This window comes from Polyodon spathula, chromosome 4, assembly GCF_017654505.1.
Source record: "Polyodon spathula isolate WHYD16114869_AA chromosome 4, ASM1765450v1, whole genome shotgun sequence".
In the NCBI taxonomy this organism is placed as follows: domain Eukaryota; kingdom Metazoa; phylum Chordata; class Actinopteri; order Acipenseriformes; family Polyodontidae; genus Polyodon; species Polyodon spathula.
The window spans coordinates 13044157-13066953 of NC_054537.1; the positions used below are offsets into that span (position 1 = coordinate 13044157).

The following is a 22797-nucleotide window of genomic DNA, read 5'->3' on the forward strand; positions in this document are numbered from 1 at the left end:
CACAAGGAACATTTTATATATATTATATATATATATATATATATATATATATATATATATATATATATATATATATATATATATATATATTTTCTAGATACTATCCAAGTTCTTGATGGAAAAAAAATGACAGTTGCTTATTATTGCTATATGGTTCATGTATAATATAGGAGAGAATATACAGAGAAAAGCTTTTTAACAGTCACTCTAAGACCCAGAAATGACACCGGTGTGAAAGTAGGGAATGATTTAATACCCAGTTCTGGCTAATTCAGCACTTTATGGATCCTCTTGGTGAGATTTAATTCAAATCTAATATCCCAAGATGACCATGACATTATCTCTCTGTCGCTCATATTACATTGGTTTACTGAGTTTGGTCTGACTCTGTACTTTATCAGGACAATTAAGCCAAAATCTCAGGTAAAAATGTACCCTTTTTACTCAACCGTTTTACAGATGGATACCACAATTCCACAAGATACATAGTCACACTGTACTTCAAAATATGAATGTTCTGCCTTGTGTTTCAGTGGGTCTGCGAAACATTTGGAAAACAGACCCTTATAAGAAATCCGATTTATACTAAGCCTTGGTCCAGGTGTCACCGTAAATCCTGATAAAAACTGAATTAATTTTACAGTTCTAGTGTGTATAAAATGAACATTCTAACCTTTTGAACAATTTGAACAGCAGTAGTTTAAAGGGCAAACATCTGTGTAAATGATTAAGCTGTTTAAAGCATGTAACTTCCATGTAACACTATTTCCTTTCCCTTGTAGATACTGCAATGAGCACCTGCCCTGTCCGCCGCACATCTACTGGTCGAGTTGGGGTTCGTGGGAACGCTGCACCGCTCCTTGTGGGGGAGGGGTTCAGGCCCGACGCAGGACCTGTGAGAATGGGAATGAATGTCCCGGTTGTAGTCTGGTATGTGTTTTATGACACAGCAGAAGTAACAGCTGTAGCGGTTACCAACATGAGCTTCTGTGGTATCTAAAAGGGACAGGGCTGTGTCTGCTTTCTAGACTTGCTGTATTATTCACAAAGTATATAACTTTCCTGTACTGCAAAAAATACCTTGCATTCTGTGCTGTCATGTGACTGGGCTGTAGGACTATACAGTGTTTATGAGCTAACAGCTGTCTGTTCTATACTTATTATTATTTTTTTTTTAGTTATCTTTTGCTACAGTAATGTAAGGAATCAGACTTGAAATATAACAAAAAAAAGGGAGAGTGTGTCATGGTGCTCTTGTCACTTTTGCGGGTAACCGCTGTTTAAGCAACACAGAGACAATGGAGGTGGAGTTTTTTTATTCACAAACAAAATGAAAGTAAACAAAGGTGGTCATGTGACGTTACCAGCCATGGTAATGTACAGAGGACACATACAGCAATCTGTACAAAAAGCAAAATAAAACCCAGTACAAAAACTACAAATAAAAGATTACACTACGTAACCCTCGCTATACATTACATGGGATCACTAGCCCCTAAACTAACCTACTGATAAGCCGGTATTCATACGACGACTCCTGCTGCTTCATACGGCCTTGGCTGGGCATTGCCTTCACAAACGCTGTTTGCAGTTTCAGGGTTGTGTAGCTGCCGTTCCTGCAGAACGGACCCTCTGCTCCACTCTCTTTACCTGGTGCAGAAAGACGGGCCAATGTAAAATTGTACTACATTCTTTCAGTTCGGGTTAGGGTTAGGTTATGGTTAGAGTTATAGTCAGGCTGATTTAACTCTTAAGCTCAGTATTCACATTATCTCAGCTGGCCCTTCACTATCCAGCAGGGCCAATTGTCCTACACCTATGCCGAAAGAACAATTATAGGTTCTGAAGTTTGTTTTTGTCACTGACGTTGCAGAGGCATAGTTACACAGCGCACTCTTTTTATTAAGAGAAAAGAGTTGACTTAACTGTGGAGGTGGTGTCCCATGCGTACAGACTGAGATGTTGACAGTGCATGTTTATATTATCTTTTTCGTTATTATTATTATTTGGGATCCAGGGGCCAGGTTCATTATAGTTGAAGGTTCGTCCCCAAAAAACGAAGAAAACTGTAACCTAAAACAAAACCAGTGTAACCAATCAATTATTCCAGACAGGTGTCTAGATATATTACACTAAAGTCAGATGTACAATAATAAGATATACAAAAATTAAATATTTTCTTCACCCATGTATTATTCATGGTATTTAGTTGCTAATTCTTGGGCAAACTTAAAAATAGGTTTCAAGGATGTGATGAAAAACAAGATCTGGACACCAAATAATATTTATTCTACCTTCACAGTATATGATACTGTCCGAGTCGCATGTACTCTTTTTATATATGCTCTGAGCATACTTTTAAACTCAGGGGAGATGTTAAAGGAGGACAGAGATGTTCTAAACTCCTGTAAGTGGTTATGTTCGTGCACTGGGCTCACTATATGTCTAAACAACTTTTTAATTATCAGACTAATTTAATGTGAATTTTTAACGAATCAGAGCAGTATTAGTACTCCTTTGATTTATTAAATGCTTAATAATGGATCGAGTGGTTGCAAGCCACTTTGGATCCCTGCTTATAGGCAGAGGAAGGCTCGCTCTCGCATCCCTCTCCCCACTCTTCTCTCGATCTTCTACTCCTCTCTCTCCATCCTCTCCCTCTCCCTCTCTCGCCTATCGCTCGCATCCCACCCCTCTCTGACCCTACTCCCCTCTCCCAGCGCCATCCCATCTATCTCCCCGAGAGAGAGAGGGAGGGGGAGAAGAGAGAGAGCGTCCTCCTCCCTCTCTCCTCTATCTCCTTCTCTCTCTTCCTAGTCCTCTCTCTCCCGCCTCTCTCTCTCACCCCCTCCTATCTCTCGCCTCTTACCATCTTTCTTCCTACTCTATCTCCCTACTCCCAGCGAGATCTCCAGTAAGAGCCATTCCCCTCCTCCTCTTCCTCCCTCTCTCCTAGCCCTTCCACCCACTCCCCTCCGCCATCCCTACCTCCTCTCTCCTCTCCCCTCTTCCTAGTCTTCCTCTGCTCCTCTTCTTTACAATCCTCATAATCACTCCGTCCTATCTCTTCCTCCCTTCCTCCCAATTCATCTATGACCTCCAATCTTACCCTCGCTCCTCTTCTCCTTACTTCTCTCATCTCACTCTATCCTACTCTCGCCTATCTCCCACCCTCCTGTCCACTCCTCTCTCCCTCCTTAACCACCTTCCGCCCCCGCTCTTCCTCTCCTACTCTCAACTTCCTCCCCCCTCATCTCCCCATACCTCCCCCCTCATCCGCCCCTTTCTCCCCTCTCTCCTCTCCTCATCCCTCCTCTCCCTACCTCGTCACTCCCTATCCCTCCTCCTTTTTTTTTTTTTGTTTTCTCTCCCTCCCCTCTCTATTACCCCTCTCTCTCTCCTCTCTCTATAACTCTCTCTCCGCTCCTCTGCTCCTCCTCCGCCGCTCCGATATCTGCTCTACACATCTCATCATCTCTCCATCATACATCACATCTCACTCCACCTTCCATCCTCTATCCTCTCTACTAACCTCTCCGCCCCTCCCTCTCTCTCTCTCATAGCTTATAACCATCTCGGCCTTCCCCCATCATCTACCTCATCTCCGATATCTCATTCATCTGCCTCCTGCTTATTACTATTTGCTCCTCCGCAATTGTCTCCGCCCCTCAATTCCTCCCCCCTCGCTATTCTCTCCCTACACCATCTTCCTATCCTATCATCTCGCTGCACTATGTGCCCTCCTCCCCTTCCTCGCTATCCCTCTCCCTCCCAAATCGCTTTTACTCTCCCATTCTCTATCCTACCTCTCTATCTCCCCGTCACCCCCCTACTCGCTCTCTATCCTCCTGCTCTCTCTCCTCTACTTTCTCACTCCTCCTCTCCCTCATCTTCTATGTCGCCTCTCTCCCATCCTCAAAATCCCTTTCGTCCTCCCGCATTTCTCCAATACTCTCCCCCCATCCTCCCTCCACAGCTCCCCTCTACTCACTCCTCGCTCCTCGCTCTCTCTCTCTCATCTCCCTCCCCTCTCCGACATCTCCCTCACCAACTCCTTCCTTTCTCTCCTGCTCCTCCCTCTCTTTCCCTCTCATATCTCGGCCATCTCCTCTACCCTTCTCCAATCATCCCCTCTCCTCCAAAAATATACCATCATCTGCCCCCGTCCTCTCCCTCTCCTTCTGACGCAAAAAAAAAAACCCACCCCTACTCTTCTCTCTCTCCCTTCTCTCCTTCACTCTCCCTATACCCTATCCCACTCATAGCTCCTCACCTCTCTATCTCTCCCTATCTGTCTCCTCTCTCCCTCATCTCCTTCGACTCTCTCTATCCCTCTATCTCTCCTCTCCGCCTACTTTCCCAACTCACCTCCCCCCATTCTCTCTCTCCCTAGCTCATCCTCCTCTCTATGCTCTCCTCCCCATCTTCATCTTACACTATGCTCCTATCCTCTCCCTCCTTCTCTTCCCCTCTCTCCCTCCTATCTCCCTGCCTCTCTCTCTCCTCCTCCCACTATCTCTATCTTCTTAAAATGCTCTACATCTCCTCTTCTCCTTCCCTTCCTCCTTTAAATCCTATATCCGTCTCATCTTCCGCTCCTCCCCTCTCACCTCTCTCTCTTACGCACACTTTCTCTCCTAATCTCCTCCCCAATCTCCCCCTCTCATTTACTCTCATCTCTATCTCCTCTCATCAACCTATCCTTAAATTCCCTCTGCACTCATACCACTTCTCTATTTCACTATATATATCCCTACCCCTCTACATCTCCCATACTCCGCCCCTCTATCTATCTCCCACCTCTCCTTCTAGCACGACTATCACGTATCTCTAGCCTACTCTCTATATACCATCCTTCCTACCCTCCGTCTCGCCCATTCTCTCTAGCCTCATCTTCTCCGCTGAAGTAGAGGAGAGAGAGAGAGAGAGAGCGGAGGGAGGTACAATCGATCTTCCCATTAACAGCGTTAATACTTCAGTACAGTAATACAAATATAGTTATCATATGCTTAGCCTTCAGGCTTTACGGAAATGCAAAAAACTCAACTACGCTAAAGCGCCCACCGCTAAATCGTAGAAACATACAGTATATAACTCTCTACAGCTAAAACCTCATTTCCTATACCTATATTGGCAAAGTGCCCGCCCCTGTGTGTATTATATGTTGTGTGTTAATGTTGGTGTATAGTCATTGGTACACGGGATATAAACAGGTGTGTCTAACACAAGTGTTTAAAATGTATATTTGTATTTAGGCACGAGGATTGTAAAAAGTAAAAAGTAATAATATGTGAGCACAGGGAATTGGCATAAAAGCAGCATGTTTTCACATACTCTGGGTTGTGTGTTCGGTGAGTGGAATAATAATAATAATAATAATAATAATAATAATAATAATAATAATAATAATAATAATAATAATAATAATAATAATCGTAGTTAAATATCTGCTCGCCGTGTTTTGTTTAGTCTGTTTATTTTGGCAAATGTGCCATGTCCTGTTTTTGTTTGTTACAACCGTTTATTTTCTGTCTGTCTGTTCATTCCTTAAATGCTGAGCGAGACCATTCGCTCACCTCCACCAAACTCCACCTCTCTCTTTGTTTATTTGCTGGCTCTGGTCTGACGCCACCCACTCCGGCCATTTTTGTGACACGTATATATTAAATATAAATACTATACCTTATAGCAATGCAACCAATATAAATGAGACACAAACTCAAATATATTCTTACCTTCCAGGATATGGAAGTGTAGTGTTGGATATATTGAAAAATAAGAGCTGTCTTTAAAAGGCAGAGACTTCTGAATATGGCCAAACAGCAATCCGTTTTTCAGAGACCCTCAGAGCATGGACCATGTCAGCTTGCAAGATCAAGTTCAATGGTGTCGAATGGTGTCTTGCTCTGGGCTTATATAGGATTTGTCCCCCATTGAATACATCAAGAATCCCAATTAAATCTGATCATCAATGTGCTTTGACAGTTCTTATCGTTGAGTTAATTTTATATTCTAGAAGAATCCGGTTAACTCCTTTTAAAACTAATTGGAGTTATATAAAAACATTCAAAATTAATTGGATATAACTCCTTTCCAAAATATTGGAACATAATGTGCTGTCTTTACACAGAATTAGACAGACTCTATAATACTTATTTTTTTACTGTTATACTGGACTTTTCAAAATTATATATATATATATATATATATATATATATATATATATATATATATATATATATATACAGTGCCTATAGAAAGTCTACACCCCCTTGAATTTTTTTCACATTTTGTTGTGTCAGTGCCTCAGAGTTTCATGCATTTAAATGAGGATTTTTTTCCACTTATCTACACACTGTTAAGGGGAAAAAAAGTTTTTATTGAGAAAAAAATTATATATTAAAAATACAAAACTGAAAGATCATAATTGGATAAGTCTCCACCCCCCTGAGTTAATACTTGGTGAAAGCACCTTTGTCAGCAATTACAGCTGTGAGTATGGTCGGATAGGTCTCTACTAACTTTGCACACCTAGATTTGGCAATATTTGACAATTTTCCTTTACAAAACTGTTCAAGCTCTGTCAAGTTCCTTTGGGACCGTTGATGGACAGCACTCTTCAGGTCATGCCACAAATTTTTGATTGGATTTAGGTCAGGGCTCTGACTGGATTACTCAAGGACATTTACCTTTTTGTTCCTTAGCCACTCCAGTGTAGCTTTGGCTGTGTGCTTTGGGTCATTGTCATGCTGAAAGGTGAACTTCCATCCCAGTTTCAGTTTTCTTGCAGAGGGCAGCAGGTTTTCCTCAAGGACTTCTCTGTACTTTGCTCCATTCATTTTCCCTTCTATCCTGACAAGTGCCCCAGTCCCTGCCGATGAGAAACATCCCCATAGCATGATGTTGCCACCACCGTGCTTCACAGTAGGGATGGTGTTCTTTGGGTGATGTGCTGTGTTGGGTTTGTGCCAAACATAACGTTTGCATTTAGGCCAAAAAGTTCCATTTTAGTTTCGTCAGACCACAAAACTTTTTGCCACATGGCTACAGAGTGTTTTTTTGCACACTTCAAATGGCATTCAAGGTGGGCTTTCTTGAGTAATGGCTTCCTTCTTGCCACCCTACCATACAGGTCAGATTTGTGGAGTGCTTGGGATATTGTTGTCACATGACCAGTCTTGGCCATAAAAGCCTGTAGCTCTTGCAAAGTTGCCATTGGCCTCTCTCTGATCAGTCTCCTTCTTGCACGGTCATCCAATTTGGAGTGACGGCCTGATCTAGTCAGGGTCTTGGTGGTGCCATATACCTTCCACTTCTTAATAATCATTGTGACCATGCTCCAAGGGATATTCAAGGCCTTTGATATTTTTTTGATACCCATCCGCATATATATGTGTGTGTGTGTGTGTGTGTGTGTGTGTGTGTGTGTTTTAATTATAAATATGTTCTTTCAACAATAATTATTTTACTTACTGTATATAACAGTTTAACTTTAATATGTATTTCTAATTCAGATACTTCAATAGAGCGAGCTCTTATAAATTGTAATTTTATTTTACTTCATGGATATACACAGAAGGTAAGAGGTTAATTTTAATTAGGCACCTGCTTGGCAGCAAATGCAACCTTGAATATTAAAACTTAAGACTGTTTTACTTTGATATAGACTAACATCCTCATGTATTTACAAAAGTTATTATATTAAGTTTCTTATTTTAAAATCTCAGTCTTCAATTTAAATACTTTTGTTTTTTTTCTTACTATATTAGAAACACAAACCTATTTTAGTTTAAATTGTTTCCTGCTGGATTAGAATGTTTTGAGGCTCTGAGTCTAATTTAAAAAATATGCTTTTGCCTGATAAAGGAGGTTTGGATTGTTCAGCAGGCCAATCTGGCCTTCAATGCAATGAACTTCTTCATACAGGACTTACACAGATCTACTAATAATCTACTGTTTTTATATTCTTTAAAACACATTACAGTTAATTACAATATGTGTTGCAGTTTCACATATGTTCAGTTCGTTTCCCAAAGATTGTTCCGCTTCCAGTAGCTGTGACAGTCTTTAAAAGAATAATAACTGCAAAAAGTTAAATCTTGTTAGCCGGGCTTCTCTCATTCCCATCATCACTGGGAAGATTTCAAACAAATTAAGCTGTTTCTGTCAAAGAGCCGGACATCTTTCAAGACAGGTTTTAGGGTCACTCCGTGACAGTACAGTGTATGGAAGTGAAAAGAGTGTGTTCAGGGTTGTAGAGTAGGTTGATAAACTGAATGAAGTACGGTATATTACTAATTACAAGGCACTACTAAATGTCTGTTTTTCATAAATAAACACCCCTTACACAGGTAAAAATGACTTGCCTATAAGAGCCTTCTATTGGGCGAAGCACCAGATATCAACTCATTGAGCACTACATTTTCTAACCCATATAATGTGAAAAAGTAAATGCAAGAACCAGGTCAGTAGATATAAAATGAGATACAGAGTAGAAAATGCTTTCCCACTACCATTTCACATTTTCAATCAAAGTGAATTCATATATTTTACTTAAAGTGGATATTTACAGCTTTACTGTAGTTTACATGTTACCATAGTGGCATATTTGTCAACCTGGAAATCCCGCAGCATATGGCTCATCTTACTCAAGAAAAGGGCTTGTAACCAGGAGGTCCCCGGTTCAAGTCCCGGCACAGCCATTGACTCACTGTATGACCTATTACTGGGGGAAGCGGGTTTAGTTAAAAAAAAAATGCATCAAGCAGCCATTTTGGTTTCAGGTCAACACCATTTTTTTAAAAGTCAGTTGAATTGTTACAGTGTCAAGGATGATGGTTGTGAAGTTTGGAGTTAGTCAAGTAAATTGTCTGTCAACTGATGCAGGTTTAAATTTCAAATGTAAACGTATAACTGGCAGCCATATTCTTTTATAAAACATAACCATTTTGACATATTTGTATTCCATTGTTACTGGGACTATAATTACTATAGTCCCAGTTTGTTAGTCAAACGGTGTTCAATAGCAGCAGTTGCTGTTAAGGGCACGTTTCGATAAGATTTGTGGCTGCCAGTTTGACATTAACATTTATTGCAGAAACTTCTGCTTCACAAACTTGATACGAGTTTGGATGCTGATGATATATGTCAATTGTCAGATCAATCACTTCACTATTTCCCAAGATAAAGATTTCAAAAGGTTTCTAAAAAATGCGTCAAACGGCCAATTTCGTTTACGGTCAACACAATTGTTTAAAAGTCAGTTGTATTGATACAGTATCAGGGAAAATGCTTGTGAAGTTTGGAGATACTCAAGTAAATTGTTTGTCAACTGATGTAGGTTTAAATTTCAAATGTAAACATATAAGTGGTGGCCATCTTGTTTTATAAAACATTACCATTTTCATATGTCTGTATCCCATTGTTACTGGGATGATAACTACCAAATTTGGAGTTTGTGGACAAAGGGTTTTCAAACAGCAGCAGTTTGTTTTTAGGGACGCGTTTCGATAAGATTTGGGGCAACCATTTTTACATTAAAATTTATCCCAGCAACTTCTGTTTCACAAACTTGATGCAGGTTTGGATGCTGATGATATGTGCCAAGTTTCAGATCAATCGCTTCACCGGTTCCCAAGAAGAAGATTTTGAAAGGTTTTATCGAAAAATGTGTAATGGCACCAATTGCAAGGATGCAGCAGCAACATTTTTTCAACATCTGACAGCCAATGTATCCAGCTTGTTAGCTGCCAAGTCAGAACCTGATCAGTCACACAGCTGCCAAGCAGTAGCAGTTTAAAGTTTTGGGAAGAAAAAAATAATAATAATAATAACTAGAACTGCCAGGCAGTTTTACGGCTCCCAAGCCCCAGTATCAATACCCTTCTAAGTGTGTTTAGATCTCAATATGCCAAGTTTAAAATTAGCAACTTCAATAGTTCCATACAAGATTTTGAAAGTTTTTTTTTTCCAAAAATGCACCAGGTGGCCATCTTGTTTAACGCACAAATGCCATTTTTGAAAATGTAAGTTTTACCGACACAGGAACGATAGTTTTCAAGTTTGGAGTTAATCAAGTGAACCATTTTTAAACTGAAGCAGTTTTAAATATAAGAAGAAAATGTAGGAGTGGCAGCCATATTGTTTCACAAAACATAACCATTTTTATATATTTGTATTCCGCTGTCCCCAGAACGATGCCTACCAAGTTTGGAGTCTGTTGGTCATACCATTTTCAAATAAAAGCAGTCTGCTGTTAAGGGCGCGTTTCAGTGAAATTTGCGGCAGCCATTTTACTACTGAATTGTATCACAGCAACTTCTGCTTTGCAAGCAGGCTTGGATGCTGATATCTGCCAAGTGTCAGATCAATCACTTCAATGGTGCCAAAGGAAAACATTTTGGGAGGTTTCAAGAAGAAATGCATCACACGGCGATTTCGGTTTAATACCAGTTTCTTAAAAGTCAGTTGTATTGCTACAATGTCAAGGGTAATGCTTGTGAAATTTTGAGTTAGTCAAGTAAATCGTTTGTCAACTGACAGTTTTAAATTTCGGCCATAAACGTACATCTGGCGGCCATCTTGTTTTATAAAACAACCATTTGACATATTTGTATTCCATTGTTACTGAGACAATAACTACCAAGTTTGGAGTTTCTTGGTCAAACGGTGTTCAAATAGCAGCAGTTTGCTGTTAAGGGCGTGTTTTGTTGAAGTTTGTGGCAGCCATTTTGACATAAAAATTTGTTGCAGAAACTTCTGCTTTGCACACTTGATGTCGGTTTGGATGCTAATGACATATGCCAAGTGTCAGATCAATCGCTTCACAGGTTCCCAAGAAGAAGATTTCGAAAGGTTTCTAAAAAAATCGATCAAACCGACATTTTCATTTCTGGTCAACACAATTTCTTAAAAGTCAGTTGTATTGATACAGTTTCAGGGAAGATGCATGTGAGGTTTGGAGTTAGTCAAGTAAATCGTTTGTCAACTGACGCAGGTTTAAATTTCAAATGTAAACATATTACTGGTGGCCATCTTGTTTTATAAAACATCACCATTTTCACATATTTTTATCCCATTGTTACTGGGACAATAACTACCAAGTTTGGAGTGTTGGACAAATGGTTTTCAATCAGCAGAGGTTTGTTTTTAGGTCAGCGTTTCAATAAGATTTGTGGCAGCCATTTTTACGTTAAAATTTATCACAGCAACTTCCCCTTCGCAAACTTGATGCAGGTTTGGATGCCAATGATATATGCCAAGTTTCAGATCAATCGCTTTACTGGTTTCCAAGAAGAAGATTTTGAAAGGTTTTATTGAAAAATGCGTCACGGCGCCAATTGAAGACATTTTTTCAGCATCAGGCAGTCAAAGTATCCAGCTTGTTAGTTGCAAAGTCTGAACTTGATCAGTCACACAGCTTCGAAGCAGCAGAAGTTTTAAGTTTTAAGAAGAAAAAAAAATTGTAATCATAATAAAAAAAGAATAATAATAATAAAAAAAAATCTTAATAATAACAATAGCGATAGTAATAATAATAATAATAATAATTTTGCAAACAAAAAATAAAATGTACAGCTATCTCTCTACTAGTACAGGGGAGAAAATCAAGAAGAGTAAAGAAACATGTTTTCAGTTTCACTCAACCTAGGCATTCTCTGACACTGATTTATCCTTATGGGGCCTAGCACTTTTGAAAGCTGTTTGTTTTGATTTCCATGCACACTGAGTCACTGATAAATAATCCTTTAGTCAGGCTTTAGTTGTAAGAAATAGAGCAAGCTACAATAATGTTGGTATTGACTGAGATTTCAGTGAGCCTGCTGTTTTGAATCTATTTCCAAAAAAACATCCACTTTCCATAAAAAAAAATAAAAAATCAGAACAATAAATACCTATATAACATTAACATCCCTTAACTATAAGCAGTGGAGAAATGAATTGTTTTCTCAACAGTGCTGTGAGGATTTTGGTTTTATCAATTGTCTATAACAGTATTTAGTTTGTTAACGCAAATTAACGCGCTTTATTCTCTGTGTTTGTAAATCGTAGAAGCCAATATTTAAATATTATCGCAAAATCAGCTGCAGTTCTTTTCCATAGGCAGAGAAGAACAAGATCAAACACTGACAGCAGCTGCAGAGGGTTCTGTTTCTCACCTAGAGATGCCATACAGTATTATAAGAGGTGTAAAGATGTAAGGAATTCTCACTGGTAACTACAGTACAGCTCTTCATGCTACTAATTCATTGAATGTTTGGACCTGTTTTACAAAACTTGACATGTTTAGTGCGTTTTGCATTGCAGTTGGTAATGTCAAGTATTTGATGACAGTTATGAAAAATAAGTAGATGCGCATTTCAATTTCAACAATATATCGTTTCAAAAAATGTCATCCAACAAATGAACAGCCCTAGTTGTTAGAACATTTGTATTGGTTTAAACCTGGATGTGTTTTTGCTGTACTGTACTGGGTTAAAACGGGAGTGTTTTTCTGAGCTAATTTCTGAGGACAGATAAATAACTGAGGTCAGTGTTCATTTTCTCTTACAACATTACAGACCTGATATCTAGTATGAGCTTGCTATTCTGGAACTGAAAGGGGACAGCCTCTCTGCATACTTAGACAACAATAGAATATTTTTCTTCAACACCATACACATAACCTGAAACGAGTATATTTGTGATACATGACAGCACCACTATGGTGAAGCTCTGACAGGGATTGTGCCTGTTTTATATAGATCAGATCGCTATGCAGTCTGTGTTATCTTCTCAATGCTTTTTTGTATACCTATGCTTTCAGTCAGGCTTGTATTTGCAATGGCTGCTGCAGCAGGCCTTGTATCATATTGTATGGTGCTGATGACAACAGCACAGCCATTGTTTGCTGTCAGATAGTTAGAGAAGTGCTGCACTGGAAATTGAGATTTCTGTATGTATGTTGATATCATCCACACCAGTCCCTCATAATTGACTCTGGAAAAGCAGATATTGCATAGAAAATAAACTAATTATGTAACCTATGGTTAGGGAGGTCTAGATCGTCTTTGGTTAAGTGAGGCTATGTGTAATATATATATTCACTATATATATACTATGTGATATATAATATATATATATATATATATATATATATATATATATATATATATATATATATATAGTAGTATGCCATCTCAGTTCCCACAGGCAGGCGCATCACACAGGACGAGGAAATCCACACACAGACAGAGGGCGGGCGCGAAACCCGGGACCTCTCGCACTCCAGCATAGTGCCGATACCATTGTACAACAGATTCCCTTGCAAGGACCGTATATCAGGCTTCATATGTGATTACGTCACCCTGCTGCTGCCTCCCCCCCCCCGAGCACGCTACAATACGTTAGATATAAATTATGCTATTACGCAAGTTTCTGTAGCTGGTTTTGAAAATAATTAGATAAATCTTAGTTGTTTAAAATAAATATAATTATCCATTGAGACTGTTGCAGCTCCAGGGAGAGCAGAGGGACCACATCAGTTCTGTGAATTTCCTAAGGGCTCTACTTTGGTATAACGTATATAATATATACTGTAGTAGAGCCAGATTTTCCACCCACTCATGGTGCAGTACAGCACTCTATGTGATATTCTATGTATAACAGTGTATGTCGACTGCTACGGATGATTAAAATGCAGTTAAGTAATCATACTATATTAAAGCTGTTCTAGGTTGTTGTTGTAGTCTACAATTAACTGAATATCAAAGCTGTGCTGAGCAGTGATACCTTCCCAAATAAAATAAAAAAGCGGGATAAATGAATACCACCCCCCCCCCCCCCCCATGAAATAAAATTTACAAAATCCTAGCACAGTCCAGGGGAATGTGAAAAAATATGGGGTAACACAAAACACATCATTCATTAATGTGTGAACATCTGGTTAAGGCTGAATGCAAAGGTGGTGTGTATGACCGGAAGCGCTATCAGTTAGGTAAAGCACCCTTTTTTCATTCAAATATGTTTTGCAACTTTGACAGCTTTCTCTGTAGGGTTGTAGTAAGTGACAGGTTTGGAATTATTATACAGTTATTATACAGTTGATGGTAGTTGTAATTCAGTTATTACTGAGATCATTTACTAGTTGTGGACTTAAATGCATATTTCCTAGAGCAAATTAAAAACTCATCACACAAGTGATTTTAGACGTGATTGACCTACTCTTAACAGATGAGTGTACTCTGATATATTCTATGTTAAATGTGTTATCCTGAAACATATAACATGCATAAATGTGTTATCATGTCTAATTTGTAATAAGTATTGTAACGGCCGGTCCTGAGACAGGCTGGTCCCGAGGGGCGGGGCCAGCGCGCTGACTGATTGTCACCAACCACGAAGTGGGCGCCCCGCGGATCGGGGCCGTGGTCAGCACGCTGGAATGAACAGGAGAATGAACAGGAGAACCTGCAGTCAGGCTTTTAGAAGGTTTCCCCACAGCTGCCAGCCTGGGACTTTCCAGCCAGGTAAGGTATCTAGCTTTGGATTGGCTGGACCGGGCACTGCCTTCCTCCAGTTCCCCTATAAAAGGGAGTGGGAGCTGGGGATACCAGGGTCAGACTGAAAGAAGGAGAATAAAAAGAAGAAAAAGAGCTAAAGAAAGAAAGAGCTAAAGAGAGAACGAGCTAAAGAGAAAAAGGGCTAAAGAGCCGACTAGTAGAAGCATGAGCTGCGGCTGACAGCATCTTTGTTAAGCAATAATTAAAGCTAAAGCAAATAAAAAGTTTAGCCTTGAAACATTGCCTCGCGTCCTTCTTGATACCACCACAAGATTTTCTCTATTGCATGAGCTCCCTATTTCCTTATACAATCTGAGGAAACTTCGTATCATCACTGATAACAATATGCTGAATTTCTACAACTTTCTCATTGATACATATTTTAAAGAAAAAATTAGATAGGCCTAAAGATTGCAGTAATTTTACAAAAAAAATGTTGCAGTGGTTTATTTAAATGTGTATTTTGCAGGTGGAGGTTATTTGTATGACATTTTGAACATGCTGCTTGTTTCTTTACAGGGCGATCCTGATATCTCAGGTTGTTAAATATTAATGAGGGAGATAATTACAAAGTAACATGGTAAAAACAAGCATCTTTTGACAGCCTCATTTTTCTTCTGAAAACACAATAGAAATTATCTTGTGTTTTTTAACCTTGGGCTCTCTAACTGGTTACTCTAGCTTTAGGGAGCGTTGCCTGAACGTTCAAATCTGTTCTCTGTGACAAATTGACAGATGATCTTAGATCTTCAAGGTCTGGAAGTTACTCAAGCTTTGGGAAAAGATATTGGGGGATCTTGCAGTATCACCTTCCAGACATATGCTCCATTCTTAACAAAGTAAAAATCATTTTACCTTCCTATACCTGCTTATCTTTTTTTTTCTCCTGTCAGCTCCTTCCAGTATCTTTTCAACTGTAGCCACAGGTTAGCTGTGTTATTTTACCAACCCTGCTTATAGCAGTAAATGTCCAGTAAAACAAAAAATATATATTCCCTAAGTGTGAAAATGATAAAATACAATATCAGCAATGCAACCACTACAAGGAAAATACATCCTAGGATAACCAGATATACAGTACAGCTTTTGTTGCCTGTAGACATAATGGTAAATTGTAAACTTTGATTGGAAATCAAATTGAAAAGTAATTTGTGCCTTACTGCAGCATTGTTTGTATTCCTCAGTGCCCCCCCCCCCCCTTATAATTTCAACTTGATCAATGACCTTTTCTGCTTGAGTTGATTGCTACTTGCCATGTTCAGCAAAGAACATAATAGAAAAATGTTCAGATGAGCCAGCAAAACGGCAACATAAAACTTACGATGTTGCTGAGGTTGACACTGAAAACACTGAAGTAATTGAAGCTGAAGCATGTCTAATTTCATTTTGGAAGATATCACTGTTAAGCTGTGTATTTTTAATCTGTTAATAGGAGTACCAGTCCTGTAACACTGTCTCCTGTCCAGAGATGAAAAAGACGACTCCCTGGACGCCCTGGACCCCAGTCAACATCTCTGACAACGGGGGCCACTATGAGCAGCGTTTCAGATACACCTGCAAGGCCCGGCTGGCAGATTCCAGCCTGCTGGAGGTGGGGCGACAGAGGATCGAGATGCGCTACTGTTCCAGTGACGGCACGACAGGGTGTTCCACAGATGGTGAGCATTATCTGTTACCAGACGTCTATTGAACATTTTTGTCAGGTTTCTTCCTAATTATTAAAGGTAGAGAATAATTGTCATTCATGGTATTTGCTTTCCAATTCTTGTTTTGTTTCCGTTTTTCATGAAATTCAAATTGTGATGCACAGTCAATGCATCTCATTAGCAGCAGCAACTAGCATATCACAACATAATTGTCAGCAGGGAACCTTGCACAGGTATTCAAGGTGAGACTAATAATCAAATCTCACCTTTAGTTTCACATTGATCATGCAAAATACTGCAGTGGTGAACATACTAGAGGCATTGTGTATTGGTATTAAGTAGAAAAAATATAACTGAGCCATGCTGAGCTCAAAAATGTTCAAGAAATAATGGAAAACAAGAATTGGAAACCAAATACTATGACGTGAGTGACAGAATTATTTTATTTTCTAAACCCTATTTATTCAATTGAATTGTATTGTAACTTGATGTTATTTTGGTTGCTGGCTAATCAAGATATCTAGAGAATATATCATTTTATAAAGAAGGCTTCAGAAGGGGATGGGCATGTAAGCTGTGATACAGTGCTGATTTCCAGTAGGAGTACCATCAATTTGCTCTGCCTTAAATGAAAGGGCTAATTTTGATTGTGTTGATTCCACTGCCAAATGAGTTTCAGACACTTCAGACTGTTTATGGTTTAGTTTGTGTAGTTGTCGCCTTTTTAATAATTTATACAGGCTTGCTTTTTTAAACCCTTTTTTGGAATAAAATGCATGCCAGTTTTCAGGGATACATTTGTCCCTTCATCGGGAGAAAACCAAGCCTTTTATGAAACTTTCATGATTTCAGAAATACTTTATTATTAATATGTCAATGAGCAGATACTTTTATCCAAGTGACTTACAAAAGAGTAGGGGTAAACTATGCATCACAACTGCTGCTGTCATTTACAATAGAAACTTGTTTTTATATCTCATCTGACGGATGGCGCACAAGGAGGTGAAGTGGCTTGCTCAGGGTCGCACAGAGTGAGTCACTGGCTGAGCTGGGATTGAACTGGGAGCCTCCTAGTAATAAGCCCCTGTCTCTAACCACTGGACCACCAAGCCTCCTATTATAAGGTTAATGTTTCTTACAGTTAGATTATTTGGGTCTGTTTCTTAGAGCAGTGTATTTGGACCTCTTGTGATTTTCTAATGGAATGACAAGGTTGTGCTGTGGGTTGACATTTCTTTATTACATTACAATGAAAGTCCTTACTGGTGACTGTTGAGAAACTGGGCTGTCATACTTGAGTCAAAGTAATTTGTGGCTGCCACAGTTGTATGATGATCAGGCATTTTTAACAGTGTTCAGCTTGAATTATGTAGCGAGTCCGTATATAGATATTATACTTTTCTTATTGAAGTATTTGAAAGAAAAGATAAAGCAATAAAATACTTTAAGCATTGTCCCCTATGTATCTATAAGTTGTATGTAACAGCCCACAGGGTGAAATTATTTGTGTGAAACAAGAGATAGTGGTCTTACCCAACCAAAATAATAGAGACCTGTTAAAATAATGGCAGCTATCTATAGACCTAACTTTAGTTTCTCAATGTAGTGATGAGTCCCCTATTCACAAGGTAATTTTCAAAATCTTCCTTCTATTTCAGTATAGTTTATTTTGCACTTATATCTAATTTAATATTAAGAAAATGAATTTGCCCAGATTTCCTTGTTACAGAAAAGATACTTTTGTTTTCCCGGTTCTCTATCAAAATCAACTTCTCCTTAATCCAGTCACTCCAGGGACAGGTGCTCTAAGAAGAATAAATCTAGTCAAAGTTGTCATGAAATGTGATGTCTCTGAACCCCTAGATCTCCAATTGGTATGACTAAAGAAAGCAAGGCAAAACTCAGCTGGCTAACTGTAAGGAATAGCGAACGCTTAATCCTAGTCTTTAGCATATTTCATATGGAAGAGACTAGGGAGACTCTACCTTGGCTCTAAGCAATAGATTGGGTGTTTAACCTTGTCACATAAATTGTTATAATGCTTTTGTGGGACTAAAAAAAGGAATGGTAATAAAATCAAAATTCTCACAAAGCTGTCTAAAAAATAAAAAATTGTTGTAGAGGATTTATCACTTAACCTGGTTTTGCCCTTAAGCTTTAAACAAACATCTGCCTGACCTAAAGGTTTGCTATGAATCATATTCCTTGGGTTACTCTTATTGTGAAGTTAGAATACACTTCATTTTGAGGAATGTGATTGCCAAAATTGCTGCAGTGCCTGTTCGTTTACAGTTCATTCAGAAGTTCACTCCTGCGATAAGTGGTCCAGCACAATATAATACTGCATTATAAAGAGCCTAAAAAAAGATCATATTACATATTTCTCTTGTAGTATCAGGGTCATATTGAACTGTTACTTGTAGTGAAATCTCAAATTACCTCTTGAACTGTTCTTTTGCAGGACAGGTATTGATCTCAAAACCTAATCAAGCGCAATTATGTGAGTCAGGCCCAGAAAATATAAAAAGGAATTTAATTTTGACATTTAGGGTTTTTAAACTTAAAAATATTGCAACCCTAGCTGAATACAATGCTGCTGTAGAAAAGAATGTTACTAACATTACAAACCAATTTGAAAAATCTCTTCAAGGATATTCGAACCCTACCTTGAGGCAAATGGTGTCCATATAAAGCAGTTAAAAGGACACTTTATCCTGTATATTTTAGCATTTTCCTAATACCGTATTGTACTGTATAATCTATTTTTGCTTAGTTAATTATTTTCCATGCTTACAAACTAATTGAGCTAAAATTGCTTCTGAAAACACTTCACCCAGGATTGATTTGAGGAATTCAAGTGGGGCTTCAGTGCCTAATGCTTTTAAGGTGAGATTCATTCATGTTGCCAATAAAAAGGATAGATTAGTCTTTTCGGAGAGGGTTTCTTTTTAAATTCAAACAATACTTTCATAAAATGGATGGACCTAGATTTGATGATTTAAAAGCTTTGTGAGTTTAAGGTTTGATATAATAAATCTACTATAAGTACAGTGGACCTCCAAAAGGCCTGGGATTGCTTCTAAAACTAATCATTACTATATGAAATTCCCAATCAAGAAAACTCAAATACAGTACAATAGTACAGTATAATGGCAAATATCATTTAATATCAACAAAGATAGTGTTTCACGCCGGTCACAAAAATAACAAATGGATGGTATAGAACTGGAACAGGCTCACCAAGAGAAAGACCTTAGTGTTGTAATAGACTCATCACTGTCAGCAAGCAGGCAGTGTGGGGAAACTAAAAGTCACACAGAATGCTTCTGAATGTTGCCAGAAGTATAGTCAAATCCAAAAAGGTTATGATGAGGTGGTATACTGCACTGCTGAAACCGTACTTACAATAGCCTGTCCAATTCTAGTCACCACAGCACCAAAGAGACATTGTGGCCCTGAAGAGGGTAAAAAAAAAAGAGCAACCAGACTCATCCTAGGGTTTAAAGGGTTGAGCTAATAAAATAGGCTGAAAGACCTAGACAGCTAAGAACAAAGAAGAATTAGGAGGGACATGATTGAGGTCTTAAAAAGGAATTGAAATAGTTAACCCGAAGCACTACTTAATGCAATACAAAAAACAGGTGCAGAGTACACAGTTGGAAATTAAGTGGAGATAAACTTAGGACAGAGGGAAGGAGACATTTCTTCACACAGAGTGCTGAGGGTATGGAATGAGTTACCTAGTCATGTGGTTGAGGGAGAATCACTTGGATCCTTTAAGACCTGGCTTGACAAGGATCAATCAGCTACTAGGAACCACATAAGCTTAGAAGGGCTGAATGGACTCCTCATTCATAAACTTTCTTATGTTCGTTTGTTACCAGTTCTTACGGTCTTTGATAGTCATTCATAGCAATTCTTTCTCGAAAGCCATTACAAGATATTCCCCACTGTTAGTTCTCTACAAGGAATTTTTGCTTTATCAATTTAAGACAAGGTAAGAGCCTGACAATTTGGCAGGCAATGCATCTGTGAGAGGGTAGTGGGCTGAGTCAAATGGTGGTATTAATGGGACTGGCAGAAAAAAATACTCAGGAGGTACACCAGTAATTCAATCTAAAAGAAAGTAAAACAAAAGTAATGAAAATAAAATAATCACAAATAATTTCCCCCACCAATATCAACAATGATAAAAGAGGAGGTGCAAAATAAAAAAGGTACAATTAACGAAGTCGCGCACACAATAAAAAAATTAAAATAGACCTAAATTTCAAAGGCACTCCTGCGCTAGTCTCTAGGGGGCTCCCGGTCCTGGGTAAGATTTTTAGCGGCGAGGTCCCGGTCGTTCTTCCGGGTAACACTCTAGGGCGCCGTCTCCAGACTCTGAAAAACAACACACTATTGTACACAAAAAAAAAAAAAAAAAAAAAAACAACCATTCAGGAACACGTCTCGTTTCTCTGTTCCCAGGACTCAGCAACCAAGCTTAGATCGTACCTTCCTTTAAATACTATTCGACCCCACCCTTTGCCTCGGCCCCGGTCGCCGCTGTACCCAATCGACGTATATAGTAACTCCGACTGAGGTACATGGCGGGGCGGCCGCAGACTTCCGCGTTCGGGCGGAGGGAGCGATCTTTCTGGAATTCCCAGGCGGTTCGACCATTGTCTTTTCGCCGGTCTCGTCCCGTTTTATGCAACGCCACCAGTGATCGGGAGCTTTGACCACAGCTTCGACCCGTTGCACCCCCGTCACAGCATCTCATTCGCAGCAGTAATTAACACAACCAGCATACAACGTAATTGTCAGCAGGGAACCTCGCACAGGTGTTGAAGGTGAGAATAACGATGTGTTAAGTAACTGAGTGGTTCAGTGCGATAATATTTCCCTTCACTCAGATCACTGACGAAATCAGCACTGCAGCTCTGAGCTGCTCAGTAGCAGTGGAACGGAACATGCCGTTAAGTGGGTTCTTTCACTGAGCTGCTCTGAGCGGCGAACTTACTTAACTCACCCTAATTAAATGGTTTTCCCTTTCCCACAGCAGCAGCAAAAAATCACCAACTAACTTTATAATTACCCTGTATGCAAATTAAATGTGTATTTAGAACCTCTAATTAAATGTGTGGAGCATCATATCAAGCAAAATGTGTTGCTGGGGGTCATCTGTTGTCTCCAATGTCACTTTTAATTTGACGTCTATACTAAGAGAACAGTTTCAAACAGCAGACCTTTCAAAACCGTATTGCACCAGTCATTCAGCATAGCTTTTGGAATTGTTTTCTAAGGAGTATAAACCACAATTGCTTTTGATTTCCTGATTTTGCACTTCATAATATTATTCCCTGTCTAGGTCTCACAAGAGCAGTGACAAAGGTCATAATACATGGAATGTGACACCAGGTAAATAGGTAAAAGATGTTTGGGTAAACAGCATTATTTTTTATTATTGGATTACTCTCTTTATGTATTCATCTAATATACAGTAGTAATCATGTGTGGGGGAGAATGTTGGCTCAACTGATCAATAATTACGTTTTTCATGTTGAGGTCGTCTGTTTGACTCCTGTTAAGGTCAGTAGAAAATGAAAATCTTCTTGTGAATGTTGAGGACTACTGTAAACACATCAGGGTGAAATTGTACCCATGCTTTCAGGCAGTAATGTGCTTAGATACAGGACACCCCTGAGGTGAAATGACCCAGAAAGTGTAATTGCGTCCTGAGATTAAGTCTAGAAACTGCAAATTTTCTTTAATTTAAAGTAGTGCCAGATGCCATGTTTTTAAATGACAATACGTGTTTGCAAAAACACGTCTTTCTTTCAAAACTAGACATGTGAGCTAATATGAAGCTAATGGAAGTGCGAAACAGGTTTATGGAATCATTTTGTTAGCTACATTTATTAATTGTCTCTGCGATGTTTGTGTTCCCAGGAGACCTCCTGCGATCTGGCAGGTTTTCGGCACACACTGTGAATGGCGGCTGGTCCTCCTGGACTTCGTGGTCCCAGTGCAGTCGGGACTGCAACAAAGGGATTCGCAGCCGCAAACGCCTCTGCAACAACCCGGAGCCCAAATATGGGGGGGTGCCGTGTCTCGGCCCCTCCCAGGAGTACCAAGAGTGTAACATCACGCCTTGCCCAGGTAAGCAAGTGGTTCCCTTTAACATGTTTCACGTTGTTAGGTATTAAATAAACTAGAATAAAACCTCTTGTAAACGTGTTAATAACACAAAAGGAAGCTTATTTATTATATAACCTATTGTGATCAAACTATAGTAAATGAAAACCATCCATATTTTATCTGTGATTATTTATCTTGCTTTCCTTTTTTATATAAAATTACTTAGATGTCTTGATTTTCAAAGTGAATCATAAATGTAGTGTCATTGTAGTGTAGTGTCATGTAGTATTGGGCATGATTAAACTTGACTCTATATATATATAATTGTTAATATTATTTACCATAATTGTTCCGCACTCACACTTATGTTGCACTTACAGCATATACCATTTTATTTTTATCATTTTACTTTTTTTTTTTGATCATATTACTCGACCTTGCAGTAGAATAGAAATAGATTGCTGATAATGGGTGTTAGCTGCAAGGCA

The 22797-nt window shown here is 39.0% G+C and overlaps 1 protein-coding gene across 3 annotated transcripts in view; it reads left to right on the forward strand.

Annotated features, from left to right (window-relative positions):
• LOC121314193 (semaphorin-5A-like) overlaps positions 1 to 22797 on the forward strand; it is a 135888-nt gene that overhangs the window by 103505 nt on the left and 9586 nt on the right. For all 3 annotated transcript variants that reach the window (XM_041247203.1, XM_041247204.1, XM_041247205.1), the window contains exons 15-17: positions 783 to 930; positions 15973 to 16198; positions 22121 to 22330. In XM_041247203.1, coding sequence (XP_041103137.1) covers positions 783 to 930; positions 15973 to 16198; positions 22121 to 22330 — 584 coding nt within the window. The remainder of the gene's footprint in view (positions 1 to 782; positions 931 to 15972; positions 16199 to 22120; positions 22331 to 22797) is intronic.